This window comes from Diorhabda carinulata, chromosome 11 (genome assembly GCF_026250575.1).
Source record: "Diorhabda carinulata isolate Delta chromosome 11, icDioCari1.1, whole genome shotgun sequence".
Classification (NCBI taxonomy): domain Eukaryota; kingdom Metazoa; phylum Arthropoda; class Insecta; order Coleoptera; family Chrysomelidae; genus Diorhabda; species Diorhabda carinulata.
Window position 1 is genome coordinate 7,697,247 of NC_079470.1, and position 23,265 is coordinate 7,720,511.

The 23,265-nt window shown below is 29.9% G+C and overlaps 2 protein-coding genes across 7 annotated transcripts in view; one reads left to right on the top strand and one right to left on the bottom strand.

Annotated features, from left to right (window-relative positions):
* The window catches only part of LOC130899340 (protein furry), a 38,186-nt gene that overhangs the window by 5,902 nt on the left and 9,019 nt on the right, over window positions 1–23,265 (bottom strand). Inside the window, exons 15-35 of one of the 4 annotated variants that reach the window (XM_057809219.1) lie at window positions 21,573–21,838; window positions 21,317–21,471; window positions 21,079–21,236; window positions 9,511–9,636; window positions 9,129–9,259; window positions 8,930–9,028; window positions 8,727–8,861; window positions 8,387–8,606; window positions 8,163–8,323; window positions 6,931–7,082; window positions 6,562–6,851; window positions 6,015–6,131; window positions 5,516–5,956; window positions 4,072–4,381; window positions 3,684–3,975; window positions 3,144–3,341; window positions 1,819–2,290; window positions 1,560–1,738; window positions 1,170–1,244; window positions 935–1,114; window positions 723–881 (exon numbers count right to left, since the gene is read on the bottom strand). In XM_057809219.1, coding sequence (XP_057665202.1) covers window positions 723–881; window positions 935–1,114; window positions 1,170–1,244; window positions 1,560–1,738; window positions 1,819–2,290; window positions 3,144–3,341; window positions 3,684–3,975; window positions 4,072–4,381; window positions 5,516–5,956; window positions 6,015–6,131; window positions 6,562–6,851; window positions 6,931–7,082; window positions 8,163–8,323; window positions 8,387–8,606; window positions 8,727–8,861; window positions 8,930–9,028; window positions 9,129–9,259; window positions 9,511–9,636; window positions 21,079–21,236; window positions 21,317–21,471; window positions 21,573–21,838 — 4,316 coding nt within the window. The remainder of the gene's footprint in view (window positions 1–722; window positions 882–934; window positions 1,115–1,169; window positions 1,245–1,559; window positions 1,739–1,818; window positions 2,291–3,143; window positions 3,342–3,683; window positions 3,976–4,071; window positions 4,382–5,515; window positions 5,957–6,014; window positions 6,132–6,561; window positions 6,852–6,930; window positions 7,083–8,162; window positions 8,324–8,386; window positions 8,607–8,726; window positions 8,862–8,929; window positions 9,029–9,128; window positions 9,260–9,510; window positions 9,637–21,078; window positions 21,237–21,316; window positions 21,472–21,572; window positions 21,839–23,265) is intronic. The other 3 variants (XM_057809223.1, XM_057809222.1, XM_057809220.1) reach the window with 3 other exon arrangements.
* On the top strand, window positions 10,340–19,016 carry LOC130899341 (uncharacterized). Of its 3 annotated transcripts, XM_057809225.1 has the most exons (7): window positions 10,340–10,435; window positions 11,252–11,303; window positions 11,941–12,217; window positions 12,733–12,927; window positions 13,371–13,776; window positions 13,874–17,836; window positions 18,935–19,016. In XM_057809225.1, the coding sequence occupies exons 2-6, from the start codon at window positions 11,294–11,296 to the stop codon at window positions 17,834–17,836; spliced, it is 4,851 nt and encodes a 1,616-aa protein (XP_057665208.1). In that variant the 5' UTR covers window positions 10,340–10,435; window positions 11,252–11,293; the 3' UTR covers window positions 18,935–19,016. The 3 variants fall into 3 exon arrangements, with proteins under 3 accessions (XP_057665208.1, XP_057665209.1, XP_057665207.1); XM_057809226.1 differs by lacking the exon at window positions 10,340–10,435 and having other exon boundaries at window positions 10,878–11,303; window positions 18,621–19,016; XM_057809224.1 differs by lacking the exon at window positions 10,340–10,435 and having other exon boundaries at window positions 10,916–11,303.

The window sequence follows — 23,265 nt, forward strand, 5'->3', positions numbered from 1 at the left end:
AATTTTTTTTATGTTTACTACTGTTGTATATGGTCACCCTCTTAGTTATACACACTGAACGATTGATACACCTCTGTTATCAAAAACAACTTGTAACACCTACGCTATCGATACTTCCTTCTAATTGATTTTTTACACTGTTGAAATCTGTTTTCCTACTCCGTTACATCGATTTCCATCTATATTTTTATGTGTTTATACAATACGTCACTTCAAAGTATGTTTAGTCTAACTATTAACTAAAGACTTGTATTCAATTCCTCTTTTCTAAGACTAACTAAACACTCAAAGTAACAGTTTATATTACATAACCTAGATACTTTTTCAACGCACTTCATACAGCTCTTTAATTAGAATCATATCAGCATTTGAATGTAATTTATTAAATCAACAATGAAAATATAGAAAGATGATTCGAACATTTTATTTGGTATATGATTTCTTCTCAATTCTACAAGTAAATCGAGGAAAATAGAAATGATATTTCAATAATAAAACTGGTATTGGATATAGAAATAACACTAATTGAAAACCTTATAAAAAAGTACTTTACTACGTAGCTCCTCTATACCAATTATCAATTACCGAAGTTCTAATTTTGATTGATGTTGCAGCACATTTAAAGCTTAAAACGACAAACAGTTAGTATCTACTTATTCTTTTATGAACTATTTGTAAGTTTGACCAACATTTGCAAGTTATACATAAAAACGTCAACTCACATTATGGTCAAAAGGACAGACGTGTACCTTTCTTACTGTTAGTACTGGCGTTTTTTCACTAACACTGTCTTCCAGTTGCTTTAGATTAGTTTGATCATCTTCACCTTGGCTAAGTGGTCTTCTCCTCACTCCCCAGTTAAAGTTATCTGTACTTTCACCCTAAAAACAATTCATTACAGAAAAATATTAGCGAAAATCTGTACGATTAGTACCTCAATACTTTCGCTTTCGTATTCTAAAAAGTCAAAATCTTTGAAAACTCCAAATTCTGTTGCAGCATCATCTCTTCGGGAACCACCGCTCATGTCATTATTACCGACTGAAACTTCTTCAGTACTCGATGCCATACTCGATTGCCTTTCAATAATATCGGAAGTTTGACTGAAAATAACCTAAAACACAAATATCAATTAATCAAAACGTTTTGATCAATATAAATTGTCTTACAGATGGACTTTTTGGTAATCCGACCCGTTGTCCACATGTTGTTAGAAGATTTACCAAGCATTCTCTCACTCTACCCTGCAAAAAAGAATTATTTGTTGTTAATAGATTCCTTTAATAGCATTTTAGGTTATGTATCAGCATCCGATGATATATGGAGTTCTTGAGGTATCTGCAACAACTGCAACTTCAGTACTTCACTAAGCCCTTTTGATAGTTTGGATAAAAAAAGCTAACATCTAAGGTAAAGGATTCTTTAAGTATTTGTTAGGTGGTATATAATAATTTAGTTTTATTTTTGTGTCAGTTTTCAGAGTTAATTAATATATAAAGATTCGTTTTAGGTTATTTTAATATATCTCTATTTATGTAGATATATTCAAATAGTTTCACCTGCGACATCCACGGTCTCTTCCATCCTGAAGGAGGGGAAGTATCAGCTGGACTAATAGAACATGACCTTCTTGGGGTTGAAGAGATTTTGGAAGTAGAATGTTCTTCGGATTTACTTAAGAATCTTCTACCAATAACTGGAGTTTGAGACATGTCGAAAGTAAACTCCATTGTTCTTCCTAGAAAAAATAATTTTTTAACAATTTTTTTTATTTGTATAAATTATTGGACAATTAAAAAAATAATATAAAACGCTAACCTGGTAACTCTTTTTTGGAGAAAATACTATCTTCGTTGAAAGAAGGGTGTGGCATTGGTGAACTTTCCCAATGTGAATGGATTGTAATTGGTGGAGCTACTAAAGAACTCGATCTACTCACAACTAATTTTAGAATTTTTAATGATTCTTTCCAATTGGTTCCCTCAATATATTTTACAATAATTTTTAACAAATCGGCATTAACTGGTTGAGCAGCTGCTGAAGCTAAATCCACGTAGTGCAAAATGCAATGTATGATGTTTAAAATGGGCAGCTGCAGGTTATTAGGTCCTTTTTCTAATACTTCTATTAGGAAGGAAAGCATGTTCAGACTTAAGTGTGAGTAAGTGTCATGGAGATATTTTACTACGCATTTGGTCCATTGGAAACTTTCTTTGCTGAAAGTTCTTCTGCTGTAGAGATTCATTACAGTACCAAGATTTTCCAATTTCTTACTTTTCTCAATGCTCACCTAAATAATAAATTTAATGTTAAAAAAAAATAACAGTTTTCAACAAATTATGCTATGTTTTCCATTTTGGTGAATGTCTATTTTATTGGAGGTGATTTATCATTTTTTAACTGGTATCTAGTTACTTCACTGTATCTTATAATCTCAAATATTTTTTTTTTAATTTCTTTTTAAACAAAATTGTAAATGCAGCGAAACATAAAATGGCAGTTTTGTTGATTTATTTCTATTATTTATATTTTATTTTAAAGTATTTGGTCGATTTTGACAAGGTAAAATACAACTTTTTAAACAAATTTAAATAATGTTGTCATTTACAGGTCTTTTCAATTAGTGATTCCTGCTCGCCATAAACTAGATTTTGCATTATAATAAATAATTTATCATAAACCTGTGTCAAGGTAAAAGTGATGATTTTGTAAGAAAATCAAATTTTTGATCATTTTCACAATTTCTCAAAAATTATTGAACAAGTAACTTTCTGATTTATGCAAAATCAAAATGTTTCATCATGTCAACTAAACTGTTTATAAATATATAAATGTTATCCAAGTTCAAAGAAGAGTTCATATAAATATGAAAAAGAAAAAAAATACTTTCTTAAAAAGTATAGAGCAGGTATCTTTCTATTTTCTGTGGGATAAAACTATCGCAATATACCAACCAAACCTTTCGAGTACTACAGCTGATGGTTAAAAGAAATTATGTTATAATCCCCAGTATTACAGTCATCACTATAGGAGTTACTGAAAATATATAAACTTAATTGTACAAATTAATAATTCTCATATTACCGATTCCCAGTTACAAAAGTGATAATAATAAATAATGCACTTATCAATCCAGTATGTACCTGTGCAATATTTTCTGCTGCTCTAATACACAATTCATTGGCATCTTCATAATTCAAAAGCATATAAGGTAATAAAGCTATTACATTCATAGGAAAAGCTATACTTTGAGATGGATCCACTACGACAAAGTTTAACAGAGGGGTAAAATGTGATAAAAGCGCAGTCACTGGTTCATATATATTTTGATGTGTACAGCCCTGAAAAAAGGAATAGAATCGATTAAAAACTAAACAGTTTTATTGAGGGGGAAAAGAAGGATAATATATCAATTATTTAACTGTTCTAAGATAAACAAATCGTAATTTAATGTTAAATACAGCATATTATCATTTTAAACAAGTAATCAAATCATCAAAATGTTAAAAACTATCTCTCTAAACTACAATCTAAAACATCCAAAAATAAAAGTTGTAATATTGTACATAAGATTTATTGTAATAACTGTAATGCTGTTAGAAATAGATTAAGAAATTATCAATACGATAAAAAATATAAAACAGGAAACTGTTGGTATACATAATATAGAAAGATGTACTAACCTTTAATAGCAGAGCATGTACCCCTGGGAATGAATTCCAACGTAGCTGTGATTGCAGTTTTTCAACTTTATCCCTTGCATCGGGTCTATCTAATGGTAACCTATGCATAACGCTAGCTAACAGTCGGACGGCCAAAAGAAACTCGTGTTCGTAATCGGACTCTAATAGAGAGACTGCTAACCAAAAAAGTTGCGCCAGTATTGTAAGTTTGTCATCTTGTGTAGCTGTATCTCCCAACATCTTTAAACTCTGAGCCGATCGAGATCTGGAAAGATTGTTAGGAGAGAATTTCCTAAAAATTAACGTGTAAGGCTTAACTATACAATTTTTAAAGGGGTTTCAAAACTGAACATTGACTATAAAACTAATTAGATCGGAACAAACTCACCTATGGTCTAAATCGTTGCTATGTCGATTTCTCTCTTTAACGTCCGTAGTAGATTGTGTATTCTTCCTAAAACCGTACGAGACCGAATAACTAGTACTCCTCGCATGTCCTATAATCGGAGAATAGAAAACAGGAGTCGCAGCCAAATTAATTGGAGAACCTTCTGCGTTCCTCCTTACGGGCATCGCTTCTTTGTTGTTTAAATTAGGGGTCGATTTGAAGAAATCTTTCATAAAATCTAAGGGACGAAAATCTGATTCCAGAGATTCGACGGCCGCTTCAAGTGTAAGCAAAAGTTCCGTTACATAACCTATAAAAAATAAAATTTAAATCATGAATGTATATAGTTGATAGTAGAAAACAATAATTTGTAACAATTTTTGAGGTTTTATTTTTTATGAAATTTCACTTTTTTATGAAGTAGAATTAAAAATTCATTGTGCTTGAGGAATAGTTGTTTGAAATTTATCTTCGAACACCAGATTAGTTTGTAATTGTATAATTGCAATGTTGTGGAGTTTACAAAAAGTACTTTATTCCACTAACATTCATCCAGCTAAACACTGGAAGTTACTTGTTGGATGGAAAACTGTCAATTCTACACCAACAACAATACGGTTAACTGAAACTAGCTTAGACAGTTAGAGATTAATTTATACCATTACCAAGTGAAGATAAATGCTCAATTTTATGGACAACTTTATATTTTCTAAGAATATATATTTTATTTTTATTAAATTCTAAGATAGATTATCGTGTGGTTCGATCGGGGGTCATGACATATCCCTTTCTATCTTTCATTGGCTGTTTTATTCCTTCCCATTTTATCCCCTTTGCCCTCCTTTCACATTTTGAATTCATCTTTCTCTTGGTTTTTCTCTATAATTTTTACCTGCTATTTTGGATTCGATCGTTTTTCCTTAATTTTCTATTTTCCTGAGAAATCTCATTTCCATTGCATTAATACGGTCTACTTGAATTTGATTTAATGTCTCTAATTTATGGTAAGCTTCACTATTTTTTTCACAATTTCTTATTTCTTAGACCTTCTGATATATTAATGCATCTAAATGTTTTAAAATTAGTTTTTTTTGATAGTTTTTAAAAAAAAGATAAATTTTGACGTTTCGACTTTTCTTTAAGTCTTTATCAAAATATGATATTGACCAATTTGCTTATTTATATTGAATATCAAAATATTGGTCTCAATTAAACGACTTAATATGTCAGATAACATATAAGAAGACAATTCCAATTCCTCACTGTATTATATAACTATTCTTTGAACGTACGCTTACCTTGCTCAGCTACAGTTTCAACTAAACAACTTAATATGTCAGATAACATAAAAAGAAAATTCCAATTCCTCACTATTTTATATAACTATATTATACATTGGATCACATTAAATTGATTAGTTGTTACTCTTAGAACATGAGCTTACCTTGCATATCTTCACCTTGCTCAGCTACAGTCTCGACTAAACGACTTAATATGTCAGATAACATCCTTGAAGTAATAGGAACCCGCAAAGCCCTGAAAATTTGTAGAGATCTTCCAGCATAATGTCTCGAGGAACAGCTTAAGCCTAACTGTAATGCTGTTTGAGCCCATCTTTCGTTAATATGTGCGTTCGGTAAAGATTCTCTAAAAACTTTGAGCACATATTGCATGAAAATATCAATTTGTTCGACGCTTTTTATTGACCAAACTTTCGCTGTTATATCTTCGTAATTCCAGAGAGGAGAGTTTTGACGAGACGCTAGAAACTGTATGAGAGACTTTATTATCACAGACACAGTTAATTCTACTTTTGTCATAGGAACCGGTTCGACATTTTCTGGTACTACCACCACTTGCGGTATTGAAATGTCTTTTTCTTCAACTAAAAATATGAATTATTTGAAAAGATAAAAGAATAATCAAGCGTACTAAAAACTTACGAATTTCTTCAGTTTTTATGTTGGTAGCTGCTTGAGATATTGATTTATTAGTAGCCTCAATGTTATTACCATGACCAATTTGATGTAATAAAAATTCGTTAATGGTTGGATTTGACTCTACAACAAAAAAATATATATAAACCATAAACAACGCAGATGAACTTTTTAAGCAAGCAGAAAATTAGCAGGGAATATTAAATATCACAAGTTATCGACCAAACAAGAAATGAAATCAAAGATATTCCAGTAGAATTAATAAAAAAACATATAAGTTTATCAATAGACAAGTTTTGTCAATTACGATTGAGTAGATGAAAGAAAAACTATAGAATGGTGAACACATCATCTCATTACTTGAATGTTACAAATGAAATCAAAGCTGGACTTATTCTAGAAAGACTAAAAGAAAAACTAAAAGGTGAATAATAAATAAATGAAGCTAGATATAGAACTAGACATTTCTTGGAGTATCTGGTTTAATTTAATTCCTAGATAATTTGTTTTGATAAACAATAAATCATTAAAAATAATTTTAGTACAGGTTTACCAGTAAAAGTATGTTCAACAACATTATTCAAAGTGGGCGTTGTTAATCCCAACTCCAATTGTTTCGTCTTACAATTTAGTAAAATGTGCGCAACTGTGAGATGGTCATTATGAACCGCCAAAACGATTAACAGATTCAACAACAGCTGTTTGCAATGTTGATGAACCAAAGGGCGAGTGTGATCTAGACCCAAGAATAAGATGTGAAGCATCAATGGTACGTGGACAGTCCAATCTAACTCTATTCCATCTACAACTATGTCGCAGAGCAGCATCACTCCCACGTTGCACCTATAATAATACATTTTAATACATCTTATATATAAATATTAGTTAAAAAAAAATGTTTTTCATCATATTTTGTTATTACCTATGAAATCCAGAAATTGGTTGTGAACTATCAGGTAAATATTCTGTTAAAGGTGCAAAGTATCCACCGAATTCTGGCATAGGTAAAGGGTGAGGCTGAGAAACTGACATATTGGTTTTGTCTCGAAGTAAAACATCTTCTTCTATAGCTACCTAAAAAAGTTTATTAAATGTTTTTACTTGTGTTTGATTTCTTTATTTATACTTTCTTATGCACTTAAAAATACAATGTATTATAATTGTATAAAGTTAAATTGTATTAAAGTTTTTTTTATTTCTAATCATCTTTGAAATACGTAAAAAAATTTCAATCAAGAATCATAATTTTTATGAAACAATATGTCAATAATAGAAATATATTTTAAAAACTATTTGAGGGTCCAAAATTCTCAGAGAATTAACACATATCAACAAGTTTCTTGACCCTTTTTTGAATGCTTTTGATGTTAAAGTAACTGTTGGTTTTATGTCACATCAATAACACCTCTTTAATTTTTTTTAGTTTTGATGATGAATGTCCCACAACGAGTTTCTTGAACCAATCAATAAACTTCCAGAGATATTAGACAAGAGAAATCATTAGTTTTCCTATATTGTAGTATGTTATAGCAAGCGGTTTTATCTATTCCATTTGTCTATTTATAACAAATTTTCATTTGGACATTGTAATAAACATCATGCCGGTTATGCTATTTTATCTAAAATCTATAAAATTGTTTTAACATGCTTCTATATTGCAATAACCGAGCTCAACATGTAGTTAAGGGTTGTTCATCATATAATTTTTGTATAATTTAGGCAAACACAGCTTGGAAAGCCAACGAGAAGGAATTATAGTTTCAATCCAATATCCATATCCAATGAGGGTACCTTTTTGGACAAGCAACTATGATGATACTGCTCTGCTTTCAAAATACCATCATTTTAGAAAAACTATGAATGTTTTTTTAGCACATAGAGTTATTATAACCGAATAAAAATAATACAGAATTATCTACATGTCTGCGAATTATTACTGAGTAGTAGGGGAGAAAATTAGGTAATTATGCAATACTGTCAAAAGTTCCAAAAATTTATTTCACACACTATATATGGGGTGAAAGATTTTAAATGGAGATCGAGTCAAAGTGATCTGGAAAATCTCTTTAGGCCTGTAAACGTGTTAATTTCCATTGCATACATTATTAAATGTACACGAAATTATTGTTATAAAAATCTTTTTTATGTTCGAACCTCTTCTAGGGAGCTTATCATTTCCTCCTGACACTTTTTCTCTGGACGGGTCATTGCAAAGTCTGAGAATATATTCGATCCAGAATCAGACTTCATTATTGATGTTTTTGATGGATCTTCTCCACTGTGTCGTTTTGTATGTATAGTGCCTTTCTCTATACCTTAAAAACAATTAATACTTGTTATTTTTTAAAAAGAGGAAGTTAACAAAACGAAAGATTTACTTAGATCATTTCTACTGCTAGAATCGGTCTGCCCTGCTACCCCATTAGCTCCATCTGAATGACTAGAGGCTTTCCTCATTACAGTCAGTCTATAAAATGGGGGCGTCTCCGTTCGTTCTATCAAACAATTGAGTGTTTCGACTGTTTGTAATTCTATCATCATCTCATCCAACAATCTTGCAGACTGTACTCTTGCCAAGTACAGTACTACTCTTTTCGCCTAAAATAAATTATAAAAAATGAAAGTCAATCGACATATAAAGTTTTAACAGCCTATGAATATCATAGATTAATAGAATAATACTAGAAAAAAAACATTTAGGTTCAATTGAAAACTTACATATGGTAAGAGTTCGCAAGGAGCCATTCCTGAGACTATAATGAGGTAACGAATAATAACTTTCATGTTATTGGGCCATGAAGTACAAAGTGTCGCCCAAGTTTCTTCTATTTCTTTTGGGTGGTTATCTCCAAACTGGAATAATACAATTACAGTAATAGGTAATTTAAATATATTGAATTTTAATCTATTATTGGCAATACCTTAGCTGTGATGTAAAAGATATTGTTGAGGACCATCTCGGTAGCTTCTGCGGATCCCCAACCCTCTTTTCTCTCAGCGTTCAATTCTCCGGTATAAAACTGAACAACATGGAAAATAAAAAATATTATATTTTAATTTATAGAGCATTGTAGTTTAGATTCACATCACCTATCTCGAAATATTTCATGCTTAGTTTACCTGGTACATGTGAGTATTAGTTGGAGGTATATTTGGATCAACCAATTCCATATTATGTAGCCATGGCAATAAATATTGTAATAACAATTGTCGCACCTCAGGACGAGCTGTTTGAAATCTATACGTAATTTCTGAAATTAACAAAGTAGCAATAAAATCGCTTTTATAAACTAATAATTATAAAAATCCTTGATACCCCTTCACAAATGTTAAATTTAACTATTTTTGGTCCGTTTGTTAATTAATTGAATGGATTTTTTTAAATAATCACTTTTTATTCTAATCTTTCATTCAAAGTTTTCTTTATTCCTTTGTAAAATCGTGTTCATATATCATAATTTAGCTACAAAAAATATTTATAATTTGAAATTACATCTATTACCTGAAAACATAGGCATGGTTAATTCTGGATGGAGTAAAGCTAATTGTCGGGATAAATGAATTTGTGATCTACAATATGTTGTAGCTAAAATTACATCCAAGGTGCTCCTTCCCTTATCACCTTCCGCTGAAAATAATTAAAATTGTTCACAAAAGGTTCAAAATTCAAAGTAATGGTATACAACTCAGGTATATTTAAAACAAACTGGCAACGTTGTATAACGCTGGACAAGCAGTAATAAAAGTAGAGTTGGGATTCACTATATATATAGTGAATTTCACTATCAACAGTTACGCTTCAAAATAGTTAACTAGTATAAATATGCTTTATATTTTCAACAGAAAAAATATACAAATTGATAGCTTTACGTTCTCAGAGACATTTATTATTATGACTAAGGTCAAATTAATGTTTAACTATATCATTTAAAATTTTAAGAATGGGTTCAATAAACAAAAATTCACGGTTACTACGGTTTTACATAAGTAATATCAAGTTAATTTGAATACGCGATGGTCTGTCAGAGCAAGGTAAATGTTCCATATCTCGACCACTTTTGAGGGTCTGTACCTTCGAAGTTCTGCTAATGCTAATAATAAAGTTTTATATCACACAAAGCAAATTTCGATTTTGATTAAATGATTTTCCTCATATTTTGTGACCCATACATCATTTTTATCAACATAATTTTATTAGATGTTTATTTAATACTTATTTGGAAATGTCGTTATTCAAGTTACCGATACGACGATACGACATAAATATTATACCCACCTCTACACACGCTAATAGAGATTAAAATAAAATTTCCTGAAAACTGCATAAAACCAATATAAAGAGCCGAATATGTTTTTAGACGAGTAATATTTACAATATATTTATGTTGGACATAAAAAGGACGAAATCTCGTAAAAAACTTACTGATGTAAGTGGACTAATATATATTTGCAAGTACTATATATGGTAGTTATAAATTGATATATAATTATTGGATTAAGCAAGTAAACAAGTCGTCGCCCTCTCGTCGCATTTTTTACTTAGAGACTAAGTTTTCCAGATTCCAGTGAACTAATACAAAAAATGCAGAACCTTATCTTATATATGTAGATGTATGGGATGATTTCTTAGACTTTTTTTTAGAGAAAGATAAAAATTTGACGTTTCTCTGTCTGTTGGTCTTTAAAAAAAAACTAATAATTCCCAAAATTTCCTTCGTAACAGACGGACGGATAAAACGCCAGTAATAGTGTGAAAAATTCGAAAAAAATTTTTTTCTAAGACGAAATTTTATAGCTTATATTAGTCTTAGACAATAATCGAAAACAACCCAGAGTATTTGGTTACTAAAAATAAATAATGGCAACGTTGTAAAGATCCTAATTTTTCTCCAGATTCGACAAAATTTACAAGAAACAGTTTTTCATAATAGAAAGTATTCTCTCCTTTTTCTTTATATAAATTTTTCATATGCCGACAATGTAGCATTGTTATTGACGAAAAGATAAGTATGGGTTTAGTAGACATAGTTACGGCATCTGTGGTTACGGCGACAAGCGAACAAACACGATAGTTTAGAACCAGGAGTAGTCGAGAGAATTTTCGGTTATTCGATGATGGAAAAGTAACCAATGTGTGGAATATTTAGACTATTGGCATTACCGAATGTGTTTATTGTGGTGCATTTAATAAAAATATTTAGGTTATAGATCTTATTCACTCATCTAAACCAATTTTTTTACAGTATTCGGTGTAATGTTTTACTTGGGTGACATATAAAATAGATATGGACGACTGTGAGTATACTTCTGCATTTTGTATAGAATGTTTTCTTAACCGCACTTTGCCATTGATTGTTATGAAGGTAGATGTTATTTACTATACTGAAATTTCACATTTAATCAATGATTTATGTATTAAATAAAATTAATAACCCTTTTACTCTATAAACAAGGTTAACTATACCAAGCACAATAAATTAATGAGAGAAAATTTCGTTTTTTACAGCTATAAAGAGTATAAAGAAAATGTAAACATTCAGAATTATAAAAAGAAAAATTTTATGATCAGCAATTGATATAAAAATATTTGCCACATATTTTGTGTTATCAAATGTTTATTAAATTTGAAATTATTTGAAGATATTATTGCATTATAATTATTCTGATTTTCTTGAAAAGATAAGTTTTCATAAATTTGACATGGAATAGGTACGATAAAAAAATGTTTTATTTTAAATAAAATTGTAATACAAATGAAAAATGTTCACTATAAGATTTCGGTTGTGATTGTTTTATTCAAATTTCTTGATTAATGAAAAGTTTCATAGGTGTATAACAATCCACTCTCACTATTTTAGTGTATTATTTTTATACCTCTCATAACAAGATTTTTGTAATATAAATAAAATAATGTGCGAGATAAATATTACAGGTTTAGAGGAAATTATAGAAATAAAGGAAGAATCTCTTGAAGATAATGTTGAAATAGATGATGTTTTTGAGGAGGATTATCAACCAGTTACAGTTTTACACCCTAAACAAACAAACACTGTTAATTTGCCATTTAATAACTTTAAACAAAAACCAATAATTTCACAAACAAAGCCACAAATTTTACAACCAAAACCATCAGTAACTTTACCAGAAATTAAATGTATGGTAGAAGGATGTCCGACAAAAGGAAGAAGTGCAGATTTAAATTATTTCTGGTAAGCAATTTTCATAAAGTAATAACTATTCAGTAAATAAATGTTTTCGAGCTCAAATTATATAAAAAAGACCATAGACAGGGTCGTGCAAGTGAAACAGTGCACTTGTTTTCTGTCTTAATGAAACCATAGACAAATTTTCTGATTAATATTGATTCTGATATCTGAAAGTTATATTTGACATTTTATGATGAATATAGTTTTGCATTTTGTTATGGCTTCATATTTTTTAAGGTTTCAAACACCCATTCTTTATTTCTTTTATGAATAATACTTAAATTTGATTATCCAAATAAATAGGTATTCCAGATTAATAAGAAAACAAAAAAATGATTGTACCACTTTGAACAATTTGCTACACAGCCCTAAAAACTTGATGAGCTAAACAGATTACATAAGTAGCAGCATATTTCAAGAGAACTTATTTTTCCAGAAATTGATGGATTATATATTTAGATTCATGATTATTATGGACATATCTTTTGTTACTCAATATAATAATATTTTATTTATAGTTTAACAGAACAGAGATTTGATTCTTGGCTAAAAGCTCTAGAAGAAGATCCTTCTACAATCAAATTGGATCCTGCTATTCCATACAAGTATCTTGTGTGTCAAAGACATTTTCGACAATGTGATTTTAGAGGAAGGCTACAAAAAATAAATGATGATGCTGTTCCTTCACTCAATATACCTGGTAAAGCTGCAATGTAAGTAACTCTATCACTTTTTTAGTATAAGTTTCTTTAATATAATGTAAAACAACTCATTATGATTTAGTAGTTTCATTTAACATGTTTATGAACTAAATTTATATTTTTGATAGTTTCAAGTTGAACTTATATTAACTTTTGTCTTTTCCAAAGAGTTACCAATTACTAGAAATTCATTCTCACTGGTTTGGATTTTTACGTGTTTTATTCTTTTTTGAAAATTTTGAGAAATTGTTTAGTGATGTGTTTTGGGAAAAAAATAATAATTGAAATAAAACAGTTCCAGTAATGTCTAATTTTGTACAAATATAGTTGTTGCTATTTTTACACAATAGGGAAAAACCTAGAACCATTTAAATTAATTAAATCATTAAAAACTTAAACTATTTTTAAATGATAAGTTTGTATTTCAAAAGTCAAAACTTAGATATTGTTTACAGAGTAAAAGTAGCGCCACATGAGATCTCAATAATTGAAGACATACTTGAACTAGATGAACAATCCCAAGGAGTATGTTTCACTGTTTATAAAAAACTTGAACCCACTGACATACCTCCAGGCAAAAATAAACTGCAGCAATCAGCGCTGCTATGTGGTATTTCATATCATACCATGAAAAAAATAATAAAATCACGAGAAGAAGGGAAAACAAAAAAGAAATCTTTAGTAACTGCCATTTTACAAATTGAAAAACTAAGTGGACGTGTCGTACCTACTTTAGATTTTTATTATAAACAATTGCGTAGTAATTATCCAGGTATAAGGTGTTCCAAAAAAGAACTACTGCATTGGTTAAAGGTGATTGGAGTCACTTTTAAGAAAAATGCGGCGGAAACTGTTTCAGGGGTAAGAATATTTGAACATTATTTAATTTAATGAAAATTATTTCCACCTCTCTTATCATTCTACTAAATTTACATAAAACTCTTACTACTATTTTCAGAAAAAAGATACTATCATTATTCTGTCAGATGATGAAGTAGAAACAGTGGAAAATTCTAACCTAGATTTGATCAGCACTGAACCTTCAATTGGAAGAGAAGTTGAAGTAAATGCCACAGAGAAAATTGAAGAGTCTGAAATTGAGAAATTAATTGTTGATGAGGACATACTAGAACAAGAGAAAAATGTACAACCATTGTTTGTAACTGTAAAAGAAGCGAATCTATTAAATGTACTATCGGAAATATATGAACCTTTCAAAATTGAAGGCAATATACCTTCATTGGATTATTATTACGTAAAAGTATTAGAAAAAACAAATGAATTCTTTAGCAAAGACACATTGAAACATTGGTTAGAGCAGCTTGACATAAAATATAAAGAAAATGAAAATGTTGAAACAAAACTAAAAGAAGAAATAGAAACACCTATAGAGAAGCATCCGAAGATAGAATTAGATGTATCTGAATCTTTGATTGAGCCTAAAAAGGAGCCTGAAACAGATGAAAATATGGAAATTGAAAACTTAATCGTCGATCAGGAAACATTAGACCAAGAAAAAAATGTGCTACCATTGTTTATCACAATAAAAGAAGTAAATCTCTTACATCTACTTCCAAAAATATACGAACCGTTTAGATTTGAAGACAAAATACCTTCCCTCAAGTATTATAATGCAACAGTCTCAGAAATAACGAAAGAAGTTTTTAACAAAGAAACCGTGAAGACTTGGTTAGATCAATTGAATATCAAATATGAAGATGAACAAGTTCAAACAAATGAAATGCCGTTAGCAGCTAAATCGGCAATACATACTATATATAATTTTTTTTATAAAAAAAATGTTCAAACTAATCTACCTTCTCTTGAACGTATCTATGACAATTTACAGAAATTGGTAGGAAGGGATGGCCTTAAGTTTTCAAAAGAAACTTTAGTGAGATGGTTACAATCACTTTCTTTAAAATTCAAAATTAACCAAGAGATAATTTCCCCGCCCTCTTTGGCATACTTTGAAAGTCAATTAATATTGAGAGAACATCATTACTCTAAAGAAACGCTCTCTACTTGGTTGAAACATTTAAAAATTCATTTTAAAGAAGAGGATTCTATAGAAACGCTGGAAGAGCCTAAATATTTATCAGCCGAATTACAAAATTTATTAGTGCAATCAAATAAAGAATTTTATAAAGCAAGTTCAACGTCAGGGGTCGATTCTACAATTGTACAATTACTCACAGACATAGAAAGTAGCTTCCACAATTTAAATATGACAGCAACTGTAGACAATTATTACCAAAGGCTTATTAGTGATGCAGGTATTACTTGCTCAAAAAATAATCTTATCAAATGGTTGAACATACTTGGTATAGAATATTCTTGGAATGACAAAAATTGTTTGAAACCATTGGATAATAAACCAACCTTAGACTATTTTTTCACAATGTTGAGTCGAACATTTGCAAAACAATATACAAAAGAAAATATCAGGTATTGGTTGAATCTATTGAAAATTGAATTTAAAGAAGAGCCAACTTTACTACCAATAGAACATCATGCAGCGATTTTACCTTCTTATGTAGCTTCAAAATTGAAAACAATTAATAGGGAATTTTATTCAAATAACAAACAACCATGTTTGGACAATGAAAGTATAGGTATAATCAACAGCATTGTAGAAAAATCAGGTGTGCAGACACCATCTTTACAACATATATATGAAGAACTAAAAAATAAATATATAACAAAAGGAACTTTAAAAGATTATTTAACATCAAACAATATAAGATTTACTATGAAAAATTATCAGTATTCTTCATTGGTGTGTGATATAACAACTGCAATTAAAAATAAATGTCGGATACCTAATTTAGATTACTTTTATGTAAATATAACTTCGTCAACGAATATTACCTGTTCAAGAAAACAACTCCAAAAATGGCTAGATTCAATAGGCATCTTATATTATCCTAGCACTATTGAAGATGGGCAATTTGTCACAAACGAAGTGGATTTAACACCACAGATGACTAGTTATTTGTTAAAACTCGATAGAGATTATATTCAGTCATCTAGTGTTTGTATAACCAACATCTTGAGATGTATCAGTAATAAATTTATTGAAAAGGGTGAAACTCCTACATTGAATTTTATATACAATTATCTACAATCTTACAGATTATTTTTTAACGAAAATCCTTCATATTATTCAAAAGATGTCCTTAGGCACTGGTTGAATGTCCTTAAAATTGAATTTTGTGATGACAACTCAACATGTGCAGAGCAAAGTAATACGAGCATTCCAACATTGAAGGAATTTCATGAAAAATACACAGAATTAACGGGTAATACTTGTCAAGAAAATCAAATTGCAGTTTGGCTTAATACCCTTGGTGTAAAATTTAAAACAAATAGTCAAAATGTGTCGAAAGCAACAACGCCCTACGTAGAACTAACCGAAAAAATTGCTGATGTACTGAAAAGAGCAAAACGAGAAATTCTACTTAATAATCTTAAATTTCAGCTGAAAGGAATAGAATGGTCATTTATGTTACAAAATCAAAAACCTGAGTACAGTCACCTTGTACGTATCATAGAGTCATTCAATGTTTTTGATCAGTTTAAATGTCCGATTAAAAGAAAAAAAGTTTATAAGGAGTGGTTGCAGGAAATGGGAATCCAATATCATGATGATAAAGAAAAAACAGTTATAGACACTACATCAAAAATTACTGGAATACCTACAGAAATTACAATACCCTCAATGTTGGATTCCCCACAAGAAAACGTTTTTAAAAATCCAGATATTTTATTGGTAAAATGGTCTGATTTACCAAAAATTACCTTACCCTCTACAACTAACTTTCCAGAAATAGTTATATCAGATGTGAGATCTTTAAATTCGAGTTGCAATTCGCCAATAATTGAACAACCCAATTCAGTACCTCTTAATGTAACATCTCAAAATAATTCTGAAAATATAATCGCAAGTACAAGCAAAGAAACGTTACCTGAAACTCAGGAGTCTTTTAAACCTCGAACAAATTTCGTAGATGAAAGCTTTTTCAGAAACATCGAACTCGAATTTAGTAGCAAAGGTAAAACTCCATCTCTGGAATATATTCAATATGTGTTGAAAGAAAATGGTTTATGTTTTGGAGAATCGACTCTTAAAAAACTATTAAATAGTATGGATATAAAATTCATTGATGAAAAGACAAACGTTGATAGCAGGAGCAACATTACTGTAAAAAAGGAAATAGAAGAATATTCAGTTAAACGTCCAGAAGATAACTGGAAATCACAATACACAAACGTTGAACTGAATACTGAAACGACAACTGTAGAAAATGAATCAATTGTAGATAAATCTATAAATGATATGGATATATCAGGCACTAATGAAACTACAAATAAGAAACGTAAAGGCGAAATTGACATTCTAAATCCGAAGAAAGCAAAAGTAAATCCGAAGCATATAAATAAAGGTAAAAAGCAACTAAAAACAACTCCGGCAAACAATTTAAACAGTCTCGCTGAAGATCTTAACAACGTCATCAACATTAACGAGGTTGATGAATCAATTGAAATTAGCAAACATAATAGCAAGTCTGAACAGGATGTAAATATTGAAAAAACTAAAGAAACAAAACAAGAAAAAGAACGTCCAATAGTTAAAGTAGTGGATATAAATAAACTTGTAGAAAATCCAATAGATCACGAAAAAATAATCAAGTCGCCTAGAAAACCAAATCAGTCATACTCAAAGAGCAAAGACGTAAACAATTCTGACCTAGTTGTTAGCATTTTTACAGATGTGGAGCATGAATTTTATCAAAATCGTAAGACACCCGTTTTAGATGATTTTTATCTACGAGTATTAGAAAAATGTGGTAGTCAATATGACAGAGAAGCTATAAAAAAATGGTTAAGGAAAATCGGGATCAAATTCAAGGATAAATAGGTGAGTCTTTTCATGCATACGTTTTGATAAATTGATTGAAATTTTACATTCACATAACTTTATATTCTACCATTGTTAAAAACGCTTCAGTGATTTATAGACATTTGGATACATTTGATTTTGTTATTTATTTCATCTTTGTAATACATGCTTGTCGAATATTAAAAGTCATTTATAACATTGGAGGATTCAGTTATTATCTCACTTACCCCTCAGTGTATTTTGTGTTTATTTTTATATAAATTGCGATCATATAGCAGATTTATTGGAAATAGTCTCTTTTACTTGAACATTTGTATTTCGTTAATAAAGGTATGATTAATTTATTTTATGGATTAAATATCAACATAGTTTGCTTCTAGTAAATCTATTTTATGTAACCTCACCATTGTGACATATTTATCATTATTTAGGTTATTGCAAGAGTTGATGCTACATGAATTTTTATCCTTTGTTTGAAACAATCAAATTAATTAACAAAATTCGAACCAATTTAACAATTCTTTTTAGTATGTTGAAATAATGTAAAATGTTTATGATATAGATTTGGATAGAGAGGGTTACATTATACAGGAATTCTGGCTTCAAAGAGACGAGATCTTCACCACTATGGGTTTCTTATCCAAATATTTTTTTGTGTTTGCTTGGAATGGCTACACATTCTTAAACTAGATAAACTGTAGTTTCATCCTCCTCCCCACAGAATCAACACTAAGTTTTTGCTAGACCTAAACTCATCTTATAAAGAAGCCAGTAACGAAGAATAGCTTATTTTGCTTTCCAGGTTCCAAAGAAACTTTATAAGGTGATCTAGCCCGGAAAAGCTTTCCAGAAAGGTTGTATCAATAAAAGGCATTTGTAATCCTTTTCGGACCTATTTATTTCTTTAGATTTCTATATGAATAGGAATCGAAATTGAAGAGACTCTTTCCTTCTTGCCTATCTCTTCTTCGGGGCTCCCATATCAGCTTTGATTTGATTAGAAAGTATTTTTTGTTTCGAGGTGCATTTCTCAGTTATTAATATGTGCTACAATTACTATTAATTTTCTCAATTCAATTCAAATATAATAACTAGAACAAATACTTTTTGTTTCAGGAAGTTCAGGCATGAAGAAAGAGTTTGTGATATTTTACTTATTTCATTTATTTTTTTTTTAATAAATTAAAAAGTTACCAAATAAGAGTTTTATTCTGTATGATGATTCTGTATGCTTTTTTTAGTTCCAATATGGAGAAATATATATATATATATATATATATATATATATGGAGAAATATATATATATATATATATATATATGGAGAAATATATATATATATATATATATATATATATATATATATATATATATATATATATATATATATATATATATATATATATATATATATATATATGTTATGACAATACTTAATTGATCAATATCAAATTTCTAGTACATTGCATAACCAAAATTTTGAATTCTCAGTTTTTGTTGTTAATAAAGCTTGATTGTATGTAGAACATTTAACATCATTTGTATTTTTATAAAAGAATAATAAAGCAGAAATTTAAATTTAAAAATTTACAGGATATTTTTAAATTTGAGGCTCCTTTCTTGGTGTGATTGGATTCCGAGTTTTAGAATTCACTATGAAATCCAAAGATTAGTAACTAATCGAAAATTGTTCATTTTAGATTAGACAATTAATGGGAATATCTGAGTATCTTATCCTCGACCAACTTCCTTACAATTTCACAAGTGATACAATATGATGAATTATCATGACAGATATTGAAAAAAAAATTGAAACAGTAAAAATAAAAAAGCATGTTGCTAATGATATTTTTGAAATAGAACACAAACACAAACTATTAAATATGTTTCGTACTTCTAGATAGCATTATAAATTATAGCATAATTTATATTATTTTATATAAAATACTACAATGAATTTGAGAAAAAAATTACTTTACTAAGGCAAAATTAGAACTTCACAATAATGAAATTACCGCTTTAGAGCCTCTAGGCTTTTTGGCCAAGAATATTTCATAGCAATTACATCCCTCAAAGGCTCTAGTGTTTTAATTTGGATTTCATTAATATAATATTGGAGGATTCTTACTCCAATGAGTCATATAACTCAATACACATCATTAACTAGGTTGTTCCTTGTAACAATATGAACTCCTGGACAAAAATAACGCACATCTCATATTTCTCTCGATATTCTTTATTTATTGATAACTTATTGTACGACAAGTAGGACATGGGTCTTGTTTGACAGAGATAGTTGTTATTTAAGTTAACTAGAATATCACATAATCTTATTTTCATAGTAGTTTGTATTAAACCTCGTTTTAGACTAAAACTGTGTTAATATTTGCTTCAATGCTCGTATGAAATTGGTCCCTATACGTATGAGGTCTATGAATGTCCAATATTACTAAGACAACATTATTGTCAAACATGTAATGCCATTTTCTCCGTTTAGGCATAATTAGGTTATTGGCTACTTACATGATGTCAATATCCCTTTATTAGAGTGACCACCTAACAATCCGGATATGAATCCTATAGAAAATCTATGGGACTATCTCAAAAAGAGGATTCTGTGTCATAGTCCCCCTTTTAATCACAACCAACTCATAGAGGTCTCTATTGAAGAATGGGAGAATATACTGCAAGCTTTTGTTGTGGTATTAGGGTTGAATTTTGGAGGTATGGTAGCTTATCTATGCATTTCCAGCAAAAACAAACTTTTATGGAAAAATAAGGCAAATTAAAGTTATGTTAAGCTCATATTCGACTAATTTGAAGGTGTTCATTATTATTTCAATGTAAGTTCGTTTCATTTTGTGTTTATATTGTAAATATTTAGATTAATTGAAGTTGTGCGTTAATTTTGTCCAGGAATTTAGAAAGATATCCTATTATCATGCAAAATTAGTTGCTCATTTGTTTTAAAATACATGATTAATTTTTGCTAAATATTTGAGTAACCAGATTCATCCACAGCTTACATTATTTGTATTTTTTGAAACTAATCTTTTTTTATTAGAACAAATACAATAAATATATTGATATTTCAATTTTGAAACAACTTAACTTTTATTAGAAGAAAAACAATAATTTGATGAATATGAATTCTAACAAATGAATGTTTCATTTAAAAATAAAAATACCCCATATTTCAATTAAAATATGAAAAAAAATTGTACACCATATCTTTTAGTGATAATAATAACTATAAACTCACCTAAGTCGTTTTCGACAAGTGGCCCTATACAACCAAAAAATCTTTTGTCTAATAACTGGAGCAATTGCAAGGCAGTATCTCGCACTTCTTGTCTGGGACACCCGGTATTCATCAAAGTAACATTTATTATCGCTGTATAATGATCACATGGATATTCCCTAGAATTATACAAATTATTTAAGAAAAACTACCCATGTTTGAATAAATATTTATATATTTAAATAAATGCTACACTTACCTTGCACTGAATATAGTTGCCAATGCTATGAAACAGCTATCTGCTACTTTAGAAGTTCCTGTATAACATTTATCTACCACCCAATCCAATAAAGGAGATACATCAGGATTGGATTCTAGTAATAAGATAACAGTTTCTTGTGCTAAGCTATACACCTGAAACATAAGAAAAAAAAATTGAGTATATGGTAAATAATTGAACATATTGAAATTAAGATTTCACGAATATTGAAATTTGAAAAAAAAATATTTCTTACTTTTTCATCTAGACTATTAAGAAGTCCATCAATCCATAAATAATACGGACTTTCTTCAGTAAGGCAATCGAAACAGGGTCCACAACAAAGTAAAGAACTCATAGCTTGTAATGCTATCAATTGTAATTCTTGATGTTTTTTATTATTTACATCTCCTTCTAGGTTAGTCTTTCCAATAGGGAAACCGTATTTTCCAGCCCAATTTCCAAATAAAGTGAATAAACTACATCTTAAATCTCTTTTCAGAAGACTTCTACAAGCGTCCACTGAAATAAAGTTAATTGCAGATATATCATCAATTTGTCAAGATTAGTAATATAAATTCAATACATACACTATAGAATAATGAAATAAATTAAGAGGATAGAGAAACAACAAGTAAATGATAAAAGTATATAAAAATCTAATAAAGGAGAAATCTGAAAATACAAGTCTCAAAATTAATAGGAGGACAGAAAACAATAATATTAACAGTAAGGGAAAAATATAAGGTTTTAAATCAAGTATACTTGATGAAAGTAAGAAGATAAAGAGAAGCAAAATACCTCAATTAAAAGGCACCATGAAGTTAACTTTGAGCAATAAAACATCCAGAAACAAAAGAAAATAGTGAAACCTTTTAAAAACTGGATAAGAGAAATACAGTTCAATATAACAAACTGATGAAAACAAAAAATAAATGAAAGGTTACTTTGAAAGAAAAAAATACCTTATGAACGAATATACTACTATTACCACTGGCATTACGGCCCTCGAAGAGCCTTGGCCTCGTCCACCACATTTCTCCAGTTATCTGGGGTTTTCGTAGAGCCGGTAGAGTTCGGTGTTTGTACAACTCCTCGCGGTCTCACTAGCGTACATGATAACAGGGTGGAGAATTGTGCGATAGATCCGTTTTTCTGTTCTCCAATTCAGTAAACGTGACTTCAGTAGTCGTTGGAGACTGAAGTATGCTCTATTTCATAAATTCTCTTATCTCCATCGAGTTCTTATTTTCGGTTACTAGTGATCCCAGGTATTTAAATGACGGCACATTTTCAAACTTATACCGGCCTACTTCGAAAGCCCCTGAGAGAGTTTTTCTGTTTCTTGACATAACCATGTATTTTGTTTTGGAATCGTTAATGGTGAGCCCCGCTATACAGAATTCCTCCTCCAGCTCAAGCTGCTCAAAACTTTCCTTTAATTTATGCTTCCTTCTACTGAGAAGATCAATGTCATCACATGGCAGGTACTGCACTATTCTGTTAACAAGAGTGCCTCCTCTATTAAGTTTTATATTTCTGAATACTCATTCTAGAAGAGGGAACACGAGAGGGCCTGTCTTTGCCTGAGACCTCGTCCTATTTGGAATTCTCGTTAGGTCTCCCCCGCTATCTTCACTTAGCTCTTAGTCTCAGCTAACGTCATCCGCTCCAGGCGAATAAATTTCGGAGGAATGCGAAAAAGATGCAGGGTGCTGTAGAGGTAAGATCGATCAGCACTGCCTTAAGCTTGTTTGTAACCTATGAAGAGCTCGTGTACGAAAATATTGTGTTCTTAAGCAGCGAATAGTAAAGATTTGATCAGTTGTTGATCTCACTGAAGGAAAATGATCAATGAGAAACAATCAAGTTGAAACCAGTAGATGTTCAATGGAATTTTGTCATAAAATGCAACGGGAAATTGAAAGAATCAGCAACATTAAATAAGC